Source organism: Trachurus trachurus, assembly GCF_905171665.1.
Source record: "Trachurus trachurus genome assembly, chromosome: 15".
NCBI classification, from domain to species: domain Eukaryota; kingdom Metazoa; phylum Chordata; class Actinopteri; order Carangiformes; family Carangidae; genus Trachurus; species Trachurus trachurus.
Genome location: NC_139906.1, coordinates 24,073,530 through 24,087,703, shown reverse-complemented (window position 1 = coordinate 24,087,703; position 14,174 = coordinate 24,073,530). Strand labels below are relative to the sequence as shown.

Here is a 14,174-nt window from a genome sequence, read left to right as displayed (position 1 = left end):
TCTTGAAATATTCTTGCAGAAAGTTAAAAATGACAGTACTTGTCAACAAGCTATTATAGGCTAAAATTTGCCCATACAGATGGAGTGAAATATTTAGATTTAACAGTCTGCTAAATAAAGTAAATACATCAAGATAGAATAATTGCTTACAGTTGTTTAACTTGGCCAAAAAAGGCAAACAACTCAAATGGAAGGATTTTTGTCTCATAGATCACCTCCATCTGATGGGGCTGTGTTTGTCTAGTCTTTTCATGTGTTATCCTTTGCTAAACGTGTCCGAGAGAAGAACTGAAAGTTTGTTATTGATTGAGGAGAAACTTTCCATTTCTTTCCATATTTATGCCATTTTAGTCAAGTAAGGTGTTGTGTTTTCTTTTGTGTGTCCAGGCTCACCCTTTCTGGCCAGTGAGGATCGTGTTTTGGGTGGAGTAATTGTCTTGCGTTGCTGCAGATGTGTGGAAGCGCAGCCATCTCAAAATATTCAGGGTATATTGGGTAAGACATCAATCATCTCCGGCCCGATCACGCTCGAACGTTCATGCTACAGTTGGTGGTGGACAAAGATTTTTTTTCTGTTAATATTCAAAAATCCTTCCTGAGATAGTCAGGAGGAGGAGGGGGAGGAGGCGCTGCGGCTTTCCTCGCGGGTGGTCTGTGTTTTAACTTGCACAATCAGGCTCTGGTTTCACACCCTTCATCTCAGATTCAAACAGGGACCTCCCACTATGGAATCAACCACTAATCTTCAGACAAGTGGAGGCCTTCTGAATACGGCCCAGTTTGGCTGATTGTATTGGTGGATCTGGTTTCTCTACCTGGAGCTTCTGAGAATGCTTCTCGCCTTCCCAAAGCTACTGACATGGAATTTAAGGAGCCATGTGACTTGCCAGTGGCCTTTGCCCTTTGTGTTAATTTTAACATGATGTGTATCGAAGCTTCAGTGCCAAAGAAAACCAGTGGATGAGTTCAAGTTCACTGACAGTAGAGCAGTAGAGCAGTTATTTCCCCAGTGTAGGAGGGGATGATGTCTAGATTTCAAATTAAACATGATGATTTATATTATACATTATGTCATCTTGAATAATAAAATGTTACAAAATGCCGCTCTCACTATGATGCACAGACCCTGTTTGTTGCTGTTTACGGAGCGTAGCCCATGAGCAGACTGTGGGCTACCTCCGCTTACGAAGGGCTCTGTGCTGATTTACAAGAATAAACAGCATGTCAGCCACATCCCTTTTGCTGCTGTAATTGAGTTTCTTATCCAACCCACAACTTCTACCTTCCTCTGCAGTCATGTCACAACCGCAAGTCCTATATTTTCATAATAATGGGCATGCTCGAGCGTTTACTGCAGTTAAGCACACCAAATCACCTGCCAAACTTCTTCCTCTGGCAGACGGAAAGACTGTTTATCTGTTTGTTTTGTGCCACTGAACTGTAGCTACACAGTCTGTTCCCTCCCCACCCCTCTCTGTAACATTTATATCAATACACTTCCATGTATATTCGTAATGAACCTTTTTATCTCTATGTTTTCACAGTGGAGTTCCTATGGAGTCACACCACAGAGAGCATGTGTGTTGGCTACATGTCTGCCCAAGATAGTAAAGCAAAGGTGAGCTTCCCAATTATGCAAAATGTCTGGAGCTGAGTTTCAAATATAGAGAGGTGAGGTTGGGATATGACCTTCATTACCTCATTAACAAAACCCTAACACAGCACATGGTTGTTGGATCATATTACAGAGTTTGTAAAATGCACTGTATAATATTTATGCATCAGTGGCCAGAGCCAGCAGCTTAAAATTGAATCTGCTCGTGTGGTAATTTATGTGCTCTAGTTTGTCTCCCAGTCTCTCACTTAAAGTTAAAGCCATAGATCTGACTTTTATGAAGAAGTCCCACGTCATATTTTCCAGCATGAATAATGATAATTGGAAAAACATCATTAAAAACCCAGGTTTAAAAAACATGACAGATTTGTAAACTCTGCCAGACTGCAGTAATATAATTCTAAATGCATAAATAGAAGTGTGTTAGAGTAAGTAGGCTGTTGTTTGACAGTTCCCAGGAATGACTCAGTTTCTCATGTTAGGATGTATAATATTAATAATAATAATAATGGTCAGGTCACTATTTGTGGCCAATAAATGTTAAACTGTAGAGGGTGTTTAATTTAATGCTACTCAGGAGTGTGTGCATCTGCTTTACTTCTTATTATACTTCGGATTGTTCATTTTGATTCGACTGCGGCTGCCAGTGTGTTTGTAACTTCCTCATTGTTTATTTACAAGTTCAATCACCTAAGAATATTGCTCTTGGCTATTTTGCACCATCCACCTGGAACCAAAAAAACTTTTTAAATTTAAAAATGAATTTGTTTATACCTCTCAGTCATTTTGAATTCTCAATCTCTGACATTTTAACATATGTGTGCCTGTTTTGGTTTATTCTTGTCACTGGATTTATTTATTATATATTTGTTTACCCGGTTAACTGGTATTTGTAGCTAATCATCATCATGGTGGACAGCTTTATGACATACACAGTATATGATGCACAGGGAGCAGCTGCTGCTTCTCACCTGTTGGTGATGGGCTTTGCCAGAGGGGTGTAATGTGCAGGTTCATGCGATCTCCATCAGATCACACTCCTCCCTAACCAATACAGTTGCTAATGCAGCTGAAAGTGCTAAACCAGTCACCACCAGTCTTCCCTCCTGCCAACACCGGAGGCTTTTGTGTCACTTGAAGGCACATCCAAGATAAACCCGAGGTCCCTGTGGTCATAGGCAAGAATTTTCCCCTGCACCACCTGTGCTTGCTGTCTTGTTTGGTATGAATTCTGCTGGTGACCTTGGCTTTAGGATTATGGGAGTGAAACTCTTAGCTGAAGTCTTTTAAGTAGACATTACATTCTCTGGTCAGTAAATAGCTGCATCATTAATATGTGAGGCTGGTTTCATGATGCTAACTTAGTAAAGATTATTAGCAATACATGAATCGTTTTTAAAGCAGCCTGTGTCTTCTTTAGCAACAGGACCTAAATTCTCTGGTCTCCTGGCTCTAAATGGAGGCTCTGCTCAGACTGATTTGTTTGTCCAATGTATCGCTGTCACTGTATGAAGAGAGGGCACTGTTGTTCAAGCCTGGTTCAGATTTCAAAGTCTTTCCCCCTCCATCCCGCCTCCCGTTCTCCCTCACTCATTCTCCTCTGGTCCCTCCCCCTCTCCGGCCCTACCTGGTCCTAAAACACCGTAAAGTTTAGTGAAAGCCATGTCCACTGGGGATATCAGTATCAATTTGCATATTAGTCAGATGTGCTCTGTGTATTTGGCCCTGTGGAGGAATGTGAGCGTGTAGGCTCTCCCTTCACGCCTGTGCCATTGCAAAGTGTTGAGCAGGACACAGTGAACTGTATACAGTCCAGAGCGCTTTCAGTCACCAAAATTGTGCATTTATTTGTATGTTGTTGTTTTTGTTTACATTCTTATATGTATATACACTTGGAGTTTTGGTAGGTACCAACAGTGGATTTATATATCTCCTCTGCTGATGACAAATACAGATATCCAGTGGTATGTGCTTTGTTTGGGCTGTCACAGGAAGGAGACTGGAGGACGAGACCTTAGATGTTTTGCCACAGTGGTTCGAGCTGCTGTTCTGTTTCACAGCCTCACAGAAATAGTGTGAAGAGCTGGGGAGGAGCAGAGTGGCGATCCATCGCACTTGCATGCTGTTCCCCTAAATTTAAACTGCTGAAACATCTCGGTCTGGGCACCACTGAGGCATTAAAGTAACCACCTCTAATGTGGCAAACTAGTCACCCAGCATCACTTCATTAAGATGCACAACGTTCTTTATAAAATGAACATTCCCACTGGGTTAAGATCCAGGGGAATCATCTGTCAGTAGTGGTTTCTGGATCCCCCGTGATAGGGTATCCACTTCCTCTTGGGAGGGGGGCACTAGTGGTGGTGACACAGTGATATTGGAGACTGCAGCCAAGAACACAGCTGCTTCACCAAACCCCACACTGCTCTGTCAGAGACGGAGCAGCGAGTTGTGGGGCTGAGGCTGCCTCTGTGGCTCTCACCATCTGCATGCCAGAGACCCTGGCTCTTCTCTTCTTCATGCCCTCAGACAAAACTATGGTTTACCCATCACTTCCCAGGTGGGCACAGAGTCGGCCCCCGGCTCATTTACAATATATCGCTCATTGAGGGGACACTATAACAGAGCATCTGCTTTCTCTCACAGTGTTCACAAGTCAGAGATGAGAACCTATCCTCCAGTCATGACACCTGCTGTGTGTGTAGGAAGTCATCTGTGAGCCATGGATGTGGCACCTGGCGTCCTCCTGAGAAGTTTCACGTCTTTGTCATCTTGCCGTCATCATCGCTGTCTTCACTCGGAGCGATGCTGGTGACCATGCTGCCGCAGCAGTACGGGCTGTAATGAACCAGCTCTGCTTGTGACGACTTCCTTGATTGTGCTGTCATAAACACTTGGTAGTGGATTAGTGTCCCCACTGATGTCTGCATAATTTATTTACATTCAAGCATGTACAAGTTTGCAGCACGCTGAGTTGCAGAGATTGCAAAGCGTACAGCGCCAGAGAGCCATCCAGCGCCTCAGCTGTTATTCCACAGACATTCCTCCCATTCCTATTAGCATCCCACTGGGCGTTTCTAACCAGCCAGTCGGAGTCCATCTTCCACTGCTTTTCTGTGATAAGAACATAAAAGGGCTGATACACGCGAGCGGGAGTATTTAGGACAGAGGTCAGCCTGAATTCGTATTGAAGCACATCGGCTTCTCTGGTTTGTTTGTATGTATTTTTTCTGACAGTGAAACTCCAGGAGAAAACTGAAGCATGCTGCATCTCTGTCAAACAAATCTGTTGGATGTCAGGCCAGTTTTTCCAGACAGACTGTACTGGAATTGTACGTTTCAATCAGATGTTTCTGGAGAAAGTCGAATCTGTGTCCTAATCCTTTTGACATTACTGTAAAATAGCAGCAGTGTGTATATGTACTGTATATAAAACCACCAAGGGAGAGCATCTGGTTTTGTTCAAACACTCACCTGTGTCTGCACTGGATAGGACATCAGAGCATCAAGCTGTGTTTTCAAGGACAGTTGGACTATTGTTTGTCTTGATTAGACAGATGAAAGAGAAGTGTAGGGTCCACAGGACTGGCACCATGGCTCCGTTCTCCCCTTGCTGGACATCATTAGCACTATAAAGCTTTTGCCGGTCAAATTGTGTAAGGGTTAGGGGTTTAGTCAAAAAAATCATATGGCATGCAGTTCACCCCTTCTGGTTACTGTCTGCTGTGTACATTAAATGATAAAATGCTTTTTATTATGGCACATTTTGTTTTTATTATCCATCTCGTGTGGAGAATAAATAGCATATGATTGTTTTTTTTATTTTAAAAGAAAAGAATGTCAAAACCACAACACAAAAACGGCAGCGCAGTCATAGAGCTAAAATAGTCGGTTGGCCTACACTGTGGTGTTAATGTGTGGCTTCTCCAGCTCCTAAACACATTCATATCTCCAAAGAATGTTGTTTTTCTCTAAAAGATACAATGGTACTGTTTTTTTCACGTTATGTTTTGACTCAGCTGTAGTCCTGTCATGTGGTCACTTCAATCACTGGGTAACAAGCTGACAACAGACTCCCTGTAGGTTTGCGTGTCTTTGTTTTTTGTTTTGTTTTTTCAGTCGATCTAACCCAACTATCATTTAATTCTTCATTTCTTTGCTCCTTTTTTTCCGTCCCACTAAAGTTAGAATGATTCTACATTGCTTGTGTAAACACTGACAGATGAGCTAAGAATCAGTATAAACTAATCTTCAAATAGTAGCTGCATTTTATGTGGTTGACTTCATATTAGGAAGAGCGCAGCAACTTTTCCAATCCAAACATCAATTCTGACTGAGTGATTGTTGAAAAAAAAAAAAACACACAACAGTGAATATTTAGTTTTTTTAGTGTTGACACATAAAGCTGTGGTGTTATTTGTCTGATGCTGACCAGACTATGTGGTGTCATAGAAGTGTTACGACATCTGCTGTGTGACTTCTGGGGAAAACTCATCCTCACTTCTGTGTCCCTCATGAACCGGGGCCACAGTTTGTAAAAGGCACGCGATGCTGTTAGCGCTGCGGTGGCGTGTTTACCCACTCGCTCGGGTTAGTAAGCCTTAAACTCCTCCTGCCCGCTCATTCAACTTGTTCCGTTCCGTCAGATTGAAACCGAGAAGACTTGGCGTATGGCGCGAAGGTCTCATGAAGGGGCTGAGGTTTTCAGGGTGCATCGGTGTCACTGTCAGAAACAGTTTTCTTGCTAAATACATGAAGTCATACAGCTGGCCACTAATTGTGCCTAGTTGTGTGTTTTCAGCTGTGTATTCAATGCGGTAAGAATTTAAAAAAGAACATTGCAAAGCTCTCTCTCCCCCCGGACATCAGAAGGAAAACATTTAGCATGTCACCATTAGTCTGCTATGACTCAGCTATGGACCTTCATTCAATACAGTTTAAACAGGGCCTTTCTTTAATCTCATCTGCAGAAGATGAAGGTGAGAGGATGAACACAGAGAGCGCTGCTGCAGGCCTAATAGCCCCTGAGAGTGCTGCCATGTGTGCGTGTCCTTGTCTGGCTGTTGTCCCTCTGTAGTGACAGCAGTTGCCCTCGGGGTGTCGGGGGGGGCCAGAGTTCAGACCGACACAAAAATAAGCCCAGTGGTGATGAAGTCTCCTGCCAGTGAAGGAGCGATGTCAGGCTCAGTTCAGTGGTCTGGTCGATAAGTGGATGGACCGCCGAAGGGCTGGAGCCAGCGCTGGCCCTCGGTGCAGAGGGAGAGAGAGAGAGGAAGGAGGATGACAGCCATTATTGGCGCAGGGAGAGTCAGTCACCTTTGATCTCCCAGTGGAAGTATCACTCCCGTCCTCACAGCTGTGTTTGCCCCCGGCCCTCCTCCTCCTCCTCTCACTGGTCCCCTCTGTCTCCACTCAAACACAACACACAGGCAGTGTGTTCTCTGTCTATTAATGCTCACTTGGCATCTTCATACTTCAGCTGTGTATCCTCATGATGCTGCAGCAGTTAGTCCTGTGGATGTTCTGTGGTTTGCCTTTTATTTGTCACCCTTTTATATGGTTTTAATGAAATGAGATTGAGATAGTTTTAGAAACATACCCATTTACTAAGAAAGCAGTTAAAATTTTGCTGTGTTTAGGTGGCCTTAAAGCTATAGTGCGTAACATATATCGCCCCCTAGAGGATTTCTGTGTTATTACAACGATACGGCCGGCACCTCAATATGGCGTATGGCCCGGTATAACCCGCCCCTCCCCTCCCCACCGCTACCGTTGGTCACTCTCTTTCTTCTGCCGAACGGGAAGGCTTTTTCTTTTTAGTAGGATCCACTTCTGAACCTCTTGGTCGCTTCTTTGGGTTCTCCGGCATGTTGCTTCTAACAGCGCTCTCCTCCCCCCTCCCTTCTCGTTGTCAGGTAAAAAAATTTTCGCCCCAGACACCAAATACAAAAAGAACAAATACTGAAAAATACCGGGAGGTGTTAGAGGAGCCGAACGGCTTAATCAGCGTTGTATCATCTCCTCTTGTAGTGGCTTGGGTGAAACGGATATTTACAGACACGTAGAAGTTACGCACTATAGCTTTAATGCCCCCAGTGAGCTGTTGGTCTCAGATACAGTAGCACCCAGTCCTGTCTCCCAGGTGGAGCTACTTGTTAACAGCAGGAGTATTGGGAGGAGTCAGCCTGATCAGAGCCAGGGCAGCAGTTTGTTTCCACATAATGTTGAATTATTTTCTTAAGGTTAGCTCAAGTAATTTAGATTTTTCTTTAGTCATTTTTTTTGCCATTTTATGCCTTTATTAGACAGGACAGTGAGAAAGATGAAAGCAGGGAGGGAGACTGTGGGAAGACATGCGGTAAAGACTGCCTCAGTCCGGAGTTGAACTGGCCATCACTGCTTCGGGCAGTGCCAACATGGGATGTTCTCTAGCCACTTGACCACTCAGCACCCTGGAATTAAGATTTTGATGCTGTGTTTAACTCACATTAGTGCTGCAACAAAAAACACAGCCACTTTGTGTCTCTGTGTTGGCGCAGAGAGATTCCCAATGCACAGAACTGTAGCAAATAAAAACATTAAAGGGGTATTGTGTAAATTCTCTTGTTGTAGTTTTTTATCAGAACTAACAGTCAATAATAAAGATCATATCCCATCATCGTGCATACCTTCATGTTCTTACATTTGCTCCACATATAGTGAAAATCAGAGAAGAGCAACCTGTTAATGTTTTTCCCATGTGGTCCTGCTTCTTTAAGTATATGTTTCCTTGGATGTTTTTCTCATTGTGTGTGTGTGTGTGTGGCCTGTGTGTGCTCTTTTTATTGCCTTCAGACACACATATCCAGATTACCACCCGGAACAGTTCCTGGACAGTCTTTGGCCATCGAGGGAGGGGTATGCCGACTGATGAGCGTAGTGGAGTGAGCCGCATCCGCCCCTTCTCCTGGGCTTCTTCAGCAATACTCCAATACATACAGTACTCTTCCACCCACTCACAAACATACTCGCACGTACTGCACCCTCACAGGCCACCACCTTTTTGATGGCAGAAGTAAATGAGCTTTAGCTGCGTTAAGAGATGTCCGGGAAGGACGGAGGGGTGTTAGCTTCTACTTAGTGCACTTACAGGACTTCCCTTTGCCACTGTCTGCCTCCAGCATGTACTCTATGCCAATCTAACTCCCCAGGCTCTGCAGTGTCACCTGGATTAGACTTGATGCACCATTTATTCTTTGTTACTCTTTTCCAAAAAGTGACATCCTCTCTTTTGTATATAAGCTATGATTTAGGAAAACAGGGTGGATGTTATTTCTTTTTGTATCGCTCAACAGATGTGACTATTTTCAAACTTTGAGGAATTTCAAACGCAAGACCGTATTTTGTTCTTTAATACTTTTCATGTTTAAGAAGATGTCAGATTTCACCTTGTGGAATGTGGAATGCCTGCTACTCAAAATAATTATGAATTCATGTATTCCTGCAGGCCCATTGTTATTAATCCTCCAGCATACTGTATAATGTAGCATCATGTGCATCTTTGATGAATTTTATAATCATTTCAGCCATAGAACGCTTTTCTTTGATTGTTTTGAAATGTGAATGCATAGATATTGCATGTACAAAATCTACAGTAAGCCACTTTCTGTTCTTTGACAGGCATATATTGACAGGCATATATATATATACAATATATATATAGTGCTCAGGTAGCAGCATCTGACCCCACCGCCAAACATGACTGTTAGTCATCATTTAAAGATAACAATTTATATTTGTATTGTCACGCTGAGAGAGACATGTATTTTCTTGCTGAAAAAGACAGCTAAGAACTAATTTATGCATCAAGCCCATGAAATGGTGCTGTTGAGAATTGTACTTGAAAGGAGAAATGGCCTAAATTGATACTTCTGTTGGGATAATCCGTTTCTCTGGTTTCGCTGTTTCATTCAGTTACTACTAAGAGTCTCCACAAATATTCTTTACTTGAAAATGCAACTAATATAAAATGGTATAAGCTATGGAAATGATAAATATGTGCACATCTGTCTACAGTGCTCAGAAAGTAAATAAAATCTATGTTGCTACATTTATCTTTTGTCTTTTTGCCTCCATCACACGAGACATGTTCTTCCTGTACCTTTTCCACAAAAAGACACGCACTGCTATTCAGAGAGCAGTGTGTTTGTTTGTGTGTGTGTGTGTGTGTGTGTGTGTGTGTGTGTGTGTGGGTGTGTGGGTGTGTGGGTGTGTGTGTGTGTAAACCCCGACAGGCAGCATAAATATCATCATTTGAACTGTGGACTGCCAAAAATGTATAGTCTGGGAATAAATTACATGCTGGGCAGTAAGTGGAGTGGAGAAAGAATTCTGCGAGGAGGACTGAAACATTTCACTCTGAGAGGAGAAATGAATGAAGTTTGTGCATCTTGAGGAAAATTGGTCGCTTTTAAAATGTGATGTGCATCTCTGCCACACACACACACACGTTCTTTTTCTGAGCTTCTGTTTATGACATTTCAGCTTTTCTTCTCATTTAAAAACCCCAAACCAATATTTTTTTTCACTCTCCAGTGTTTGTGATGATTTGATTCCTCTTTAATATAATTTTAAAGGTTCTGATTAGACGGAGCAGCTATTTATATCAATTGTATCACTCTCAAGAGCAAGAGTTTGCACAGCTGCTGACTCTGGACCATGGCCACTGTGTCTGAGAGGAACGTGCAATAGAGATGTTGGAGAAGATAAATATATTCGCTGTTTGAAGAGAGGGATGCCTCGCTGTCAGCGCATCAGGTCTGGTTGTGGGATAGTATTGATGCTCTCCAGCTGCTTTCCCTCTCAGGTGTAAGATGTCACAGTCTCTCGACATCACTAACGTGCAAAATGAATTTGACAGGTCAGGAGGAGCAGCAGAAGGTTGGCCGGGGAGGTGCTGTGCGTGTTTGTTTTTGTTCCACAGCCCCCTGACCCCGGTTTGATCTTGAGGGTCCATCTAAAAGGAGATGCAGGTTACCTTGCCCCTCACCCGCGCTCACACCATTCTCCATTAGCTTGATTATGTGTTATTACAGAGCGCTCTTTCTTTTTTCCCTCAGAGCTAATCTGTGTTGCTGGGAGACCCTCGGTGCCCTATTCAGCTCAGGACCTTCCCCTTCAAACATCATCCCTCTCTGTCCTGGATCCCCTTAGCTTTGAAAAAGGATCCCAGGTCTTTAAAAAAGTGGACGGGGTCCTGAGCCATTCAAGGTGTATCCAATGCCTCGCGCTCAGCAAGGCTCTTAAATGCAAAACAGACGGTGAAGCAAATAAAGATCAAAGGCGGCAGCCTTGCCTGCCTGGCCTGCTGTCCTCACATGCCAAGCGGTGCTGTCACAGTGAATCACGGCCATGCAGCTTCCATGCTCATTCTGACCCCCCCCCACCACACACACAGACACACAAACATATACACATAAACACACGCACCACCACCAACCCCCTTGACACTGTTACAGCCTCTCTGTGCCAGTGTCTAACATCAACTCTCACACATACAGGGTTAAAGGAGCTGCCTTTGTGAGACGAAGCTCGAGCCGACCCCGAGGACACAGAGGAGCCAGACTTCCCTCACACTGATCCACATCAGGATCTGCTCTTAGCATGATCAGAGCCAAACAGTGGAGCATGTCAGCACTTTATTCACCCCTGCCTCTCGGTGCAGAATTTCACTGAGCCTGCATTTGCTTTCTTTCAAACACTGAAATCAATGATGTTGTGTATTTGATTGAAAATGGATGTTATTTTTCTATGTAATGATCCGTTGGATTTTAAATAATGTCGGCCTCTTTAAAAGGCCATTTGCATTTGACTGAAACTGACTTTCCCTAACTTCTATTAGCACATGATGCTAGCAGAGCGTGTAAAATGTGGCGGTACATTAGTCATAAGTTCAGCTCAATGAAAGCTACTGAATATAATTACACTTTTATGAGGTATGTTGTCCTCATTAATGCCACAGCTTCGATTGGGTGAATTTATGAGTGGGTGCGTGTTATTCTAGCTTTTGTTTGAGCTAGATTGAAGTCAGGAGTAAAGGGTCAGGTACCTCTCAAGACATGAAGGCCGTCTAACAAGATGCTGTTCATAACACAGGGAGGCTACATGGTATATTCAAGTGAAATGGAGCATTCAGTTATGTTATAGATGGTGTAGCTGTAGATCCCTGCAGCACCTCGGCTCAGCCTGTTTCTTGGCAGCAGGGGTTAAGTGAGGCACTCTGCCCTCGCGGATGCTCCACAGCTACTTGACCTGTTTGTTCAGCTGCACACTCAGGCACATGTTTGCCCCCACCACCTCGCCCTCCCCTGATTCTCTGTGCCAAAGATGCAAACCTATGGTGAGCAGAGTGCCAGTGGCCCTGCCCCTGTTTTTGCTGGTAGGACACGCCGGGGAAGGAGGGATGGGGTGGGGGTGGGGGTGTAGTTGTACTCGCAGTACAACTAGATAAGCAGCCTCCTGGTCCAGGTCAGCTATTCTAGATTAGAAGACCAAAGAAAAACCTTTTAATTAGCTTTGCCGTGCAGTTAGGGCCCTGTGGTATTGCGGCCCAGACACTTCCTGCATTGTGCTACACCACCCATAAAGTAGCAGAGAGAGGGAGTGAGTGAGTGAAAGAAAGTGAGGGAGTGAGAGGCTAAATACGGTTCTGCCACATCTGCACTACGCCACAAAACAAAGAGATGCCTGATTGCCACCATGCGCCCTGATATTTACACAAAGATCCTCACAGTGAGCTCCAGCTCGCACAACAAACCACCTGGACTCGCTTGAACGCAAAATATTTCTCGAGAAAAGAGGTGGAGAACAGCTGAGCTTTCGCTTCATTTATTACAACATTAACTCATCCAAGTTTCCATTGCTTTCTTCTCCTTTTTAACTCCCCTTGTTTTCATATTCCCACAGTTTGCTCTTATGTGGAGATCTACTGAGAAGTCACAGAGCCAGCGCTGTCAAACTGGGTCTAAAACAGTGTAAGTTCGTTGGACATAATTTCCTTCTCATAACAAAAATAGAGGCAAAATACCAACAATCATATCTTGGTGATGCTTAATGAGCCCTTTCGGATCCTTGACAATATACCACTAATATGGTGCTTTGCATCCTTTGAAACATACCAAAGTAGGGTCCTGGAAATAGTAACACAAAAGCGAGGCCTCATTGACGTCCCGCAGCCAACGCAACAAGTTTTCCCTGTGCTCTCTGCACCCGCTGGTCTACAGTATGTCTGCGCTCTCATGCGTTTTAACACCAATTACACCAACACACCCTCCACGCCTCGGCTCTGTATTCTTACCTGCACCTTGGCACCGGCAGTCACTCCAGAGGCTGGGCTAGTGTTTCATGGGGAGGGGGGCCGACATGAGAGATGAAAAGTGAGGAGGGTATATGAGTAATTGTGTGCTATGGAGACACGTGGAGCCTGTCTGGAGAAGAGACACAGGACTCTGAGATGGGGGGGGTAGGTGGTTTTTGTGGAGGGTGGTGTCATCAATTTGCGCTGGGCCTTAATGTTTCAAAATAAAAGACCAACACCTTGCTTTGATCTGCATGGCCTGCTCAGCAGACGGTCTACTAAGATAACCACACCAGTTACTGTAATCTTAGACCAGGACCATGCCTTTACTAGAGACACAGACAGAGGACTTTAAAAGAGCTTTACACACTGCAGCTCTGACACACACAGTATATCAACAGTTTAAAGGAGCATCTTGGTGATTTACAGTGAGCATTAGAGGGCGGGTCATTGATAAAAGGCCGTTTTAGGGATAAATGGGTGGAAGGAGGCATACGGAGGAATTTTGTATGACTAGTGATAGGCGCTTGCAAGTAGCGCCTCCGGGGTGTGGAACGTGCTGGGGCCTGCTTCATTATAAAGACAAGCACTGCACCCAGGCAGCTGTGCCGTACACAAGACTGCAGGAATGAGGGCACCATGAATGGCTTTCTCTGTGTGACAATGACTGCAGCACTCAGCGGAGGGAATGGTCAGAGGTCCCTGCTATGGACAGGCAGCTTTGAGTATGTGTGAGAGAGAGCGAGAGAGAGATGGAGAGAAAGTGAGAGAGAGAGTGTGTGTACACTGAGAAATTACTCAGGAATGTGAGGATACATGCCAAAGACAAATAATTTGAGTCACATTCAAGGGAATCTTACCCTCCTCGCCCTCTGAAGAAATATCACAATCCCATCAAAAGGCCTGGCCTGAGAGCCACACTGGATGGAACTAATGGAAGTCTTGTGCGCTGGCTTAAGCCTGGTGGAGGAGTTTAATTGATGAGATGCTATTATTTTTTACTTTCCTACAGATGAATTTCCTCTGACAGCAGGAGGGAAATCTAATAGCGACACGTTCATTGGCATTTTTTAAAAATTTATTTATAGATTTATATTTCAAAAAATCTTTCCATACAGTTGAATTCACACATTCTTTATGGTCTATTACGGTTTAATCCTAACTTGAGACAGGGACACACACACATTGGTGGAGGAGTTGGATCTAGGGAGGAATCTCAAGTTA

The 14,174-nt window shown here is 44.1% G+C and overlaps 1 protein-coding gene across 2 annotated transcripts in view; it reads left to right on the top strand.

Moving 5' to 3' along the window:
• tasp1 (taspase, threonine aspartase, 1) overlaps positions 1 to 9,671 on the top strand; it is a 28,188-nt gene extending 18,517 nt beyond the window's left edge. For both annotated transcript variants that reach the window (XM_083988429.1, XM_083988428.1), the window contains exons 12-14: positions 388 to 495; positions 1,545 to 1,618; positions 8,450 to 9,671. In XM_083988429.1, coding sequence (XP_083844555.1) covers positions 388 to 495; positions 1,545 to 1,618; positions 8,450 to 8,542 — 275 coding nt within the window. In that variant the 3' untranslated portion in view covers positions 8,543 to 9,671. The remainder of the gene's footprint in view (positions 1 to 387; positions 496 to 1,544; positions 1,619 to 8,449) is intronic.
• Positions 9,672 to 14,174: the final 4,503 nt, after the last annotated feature.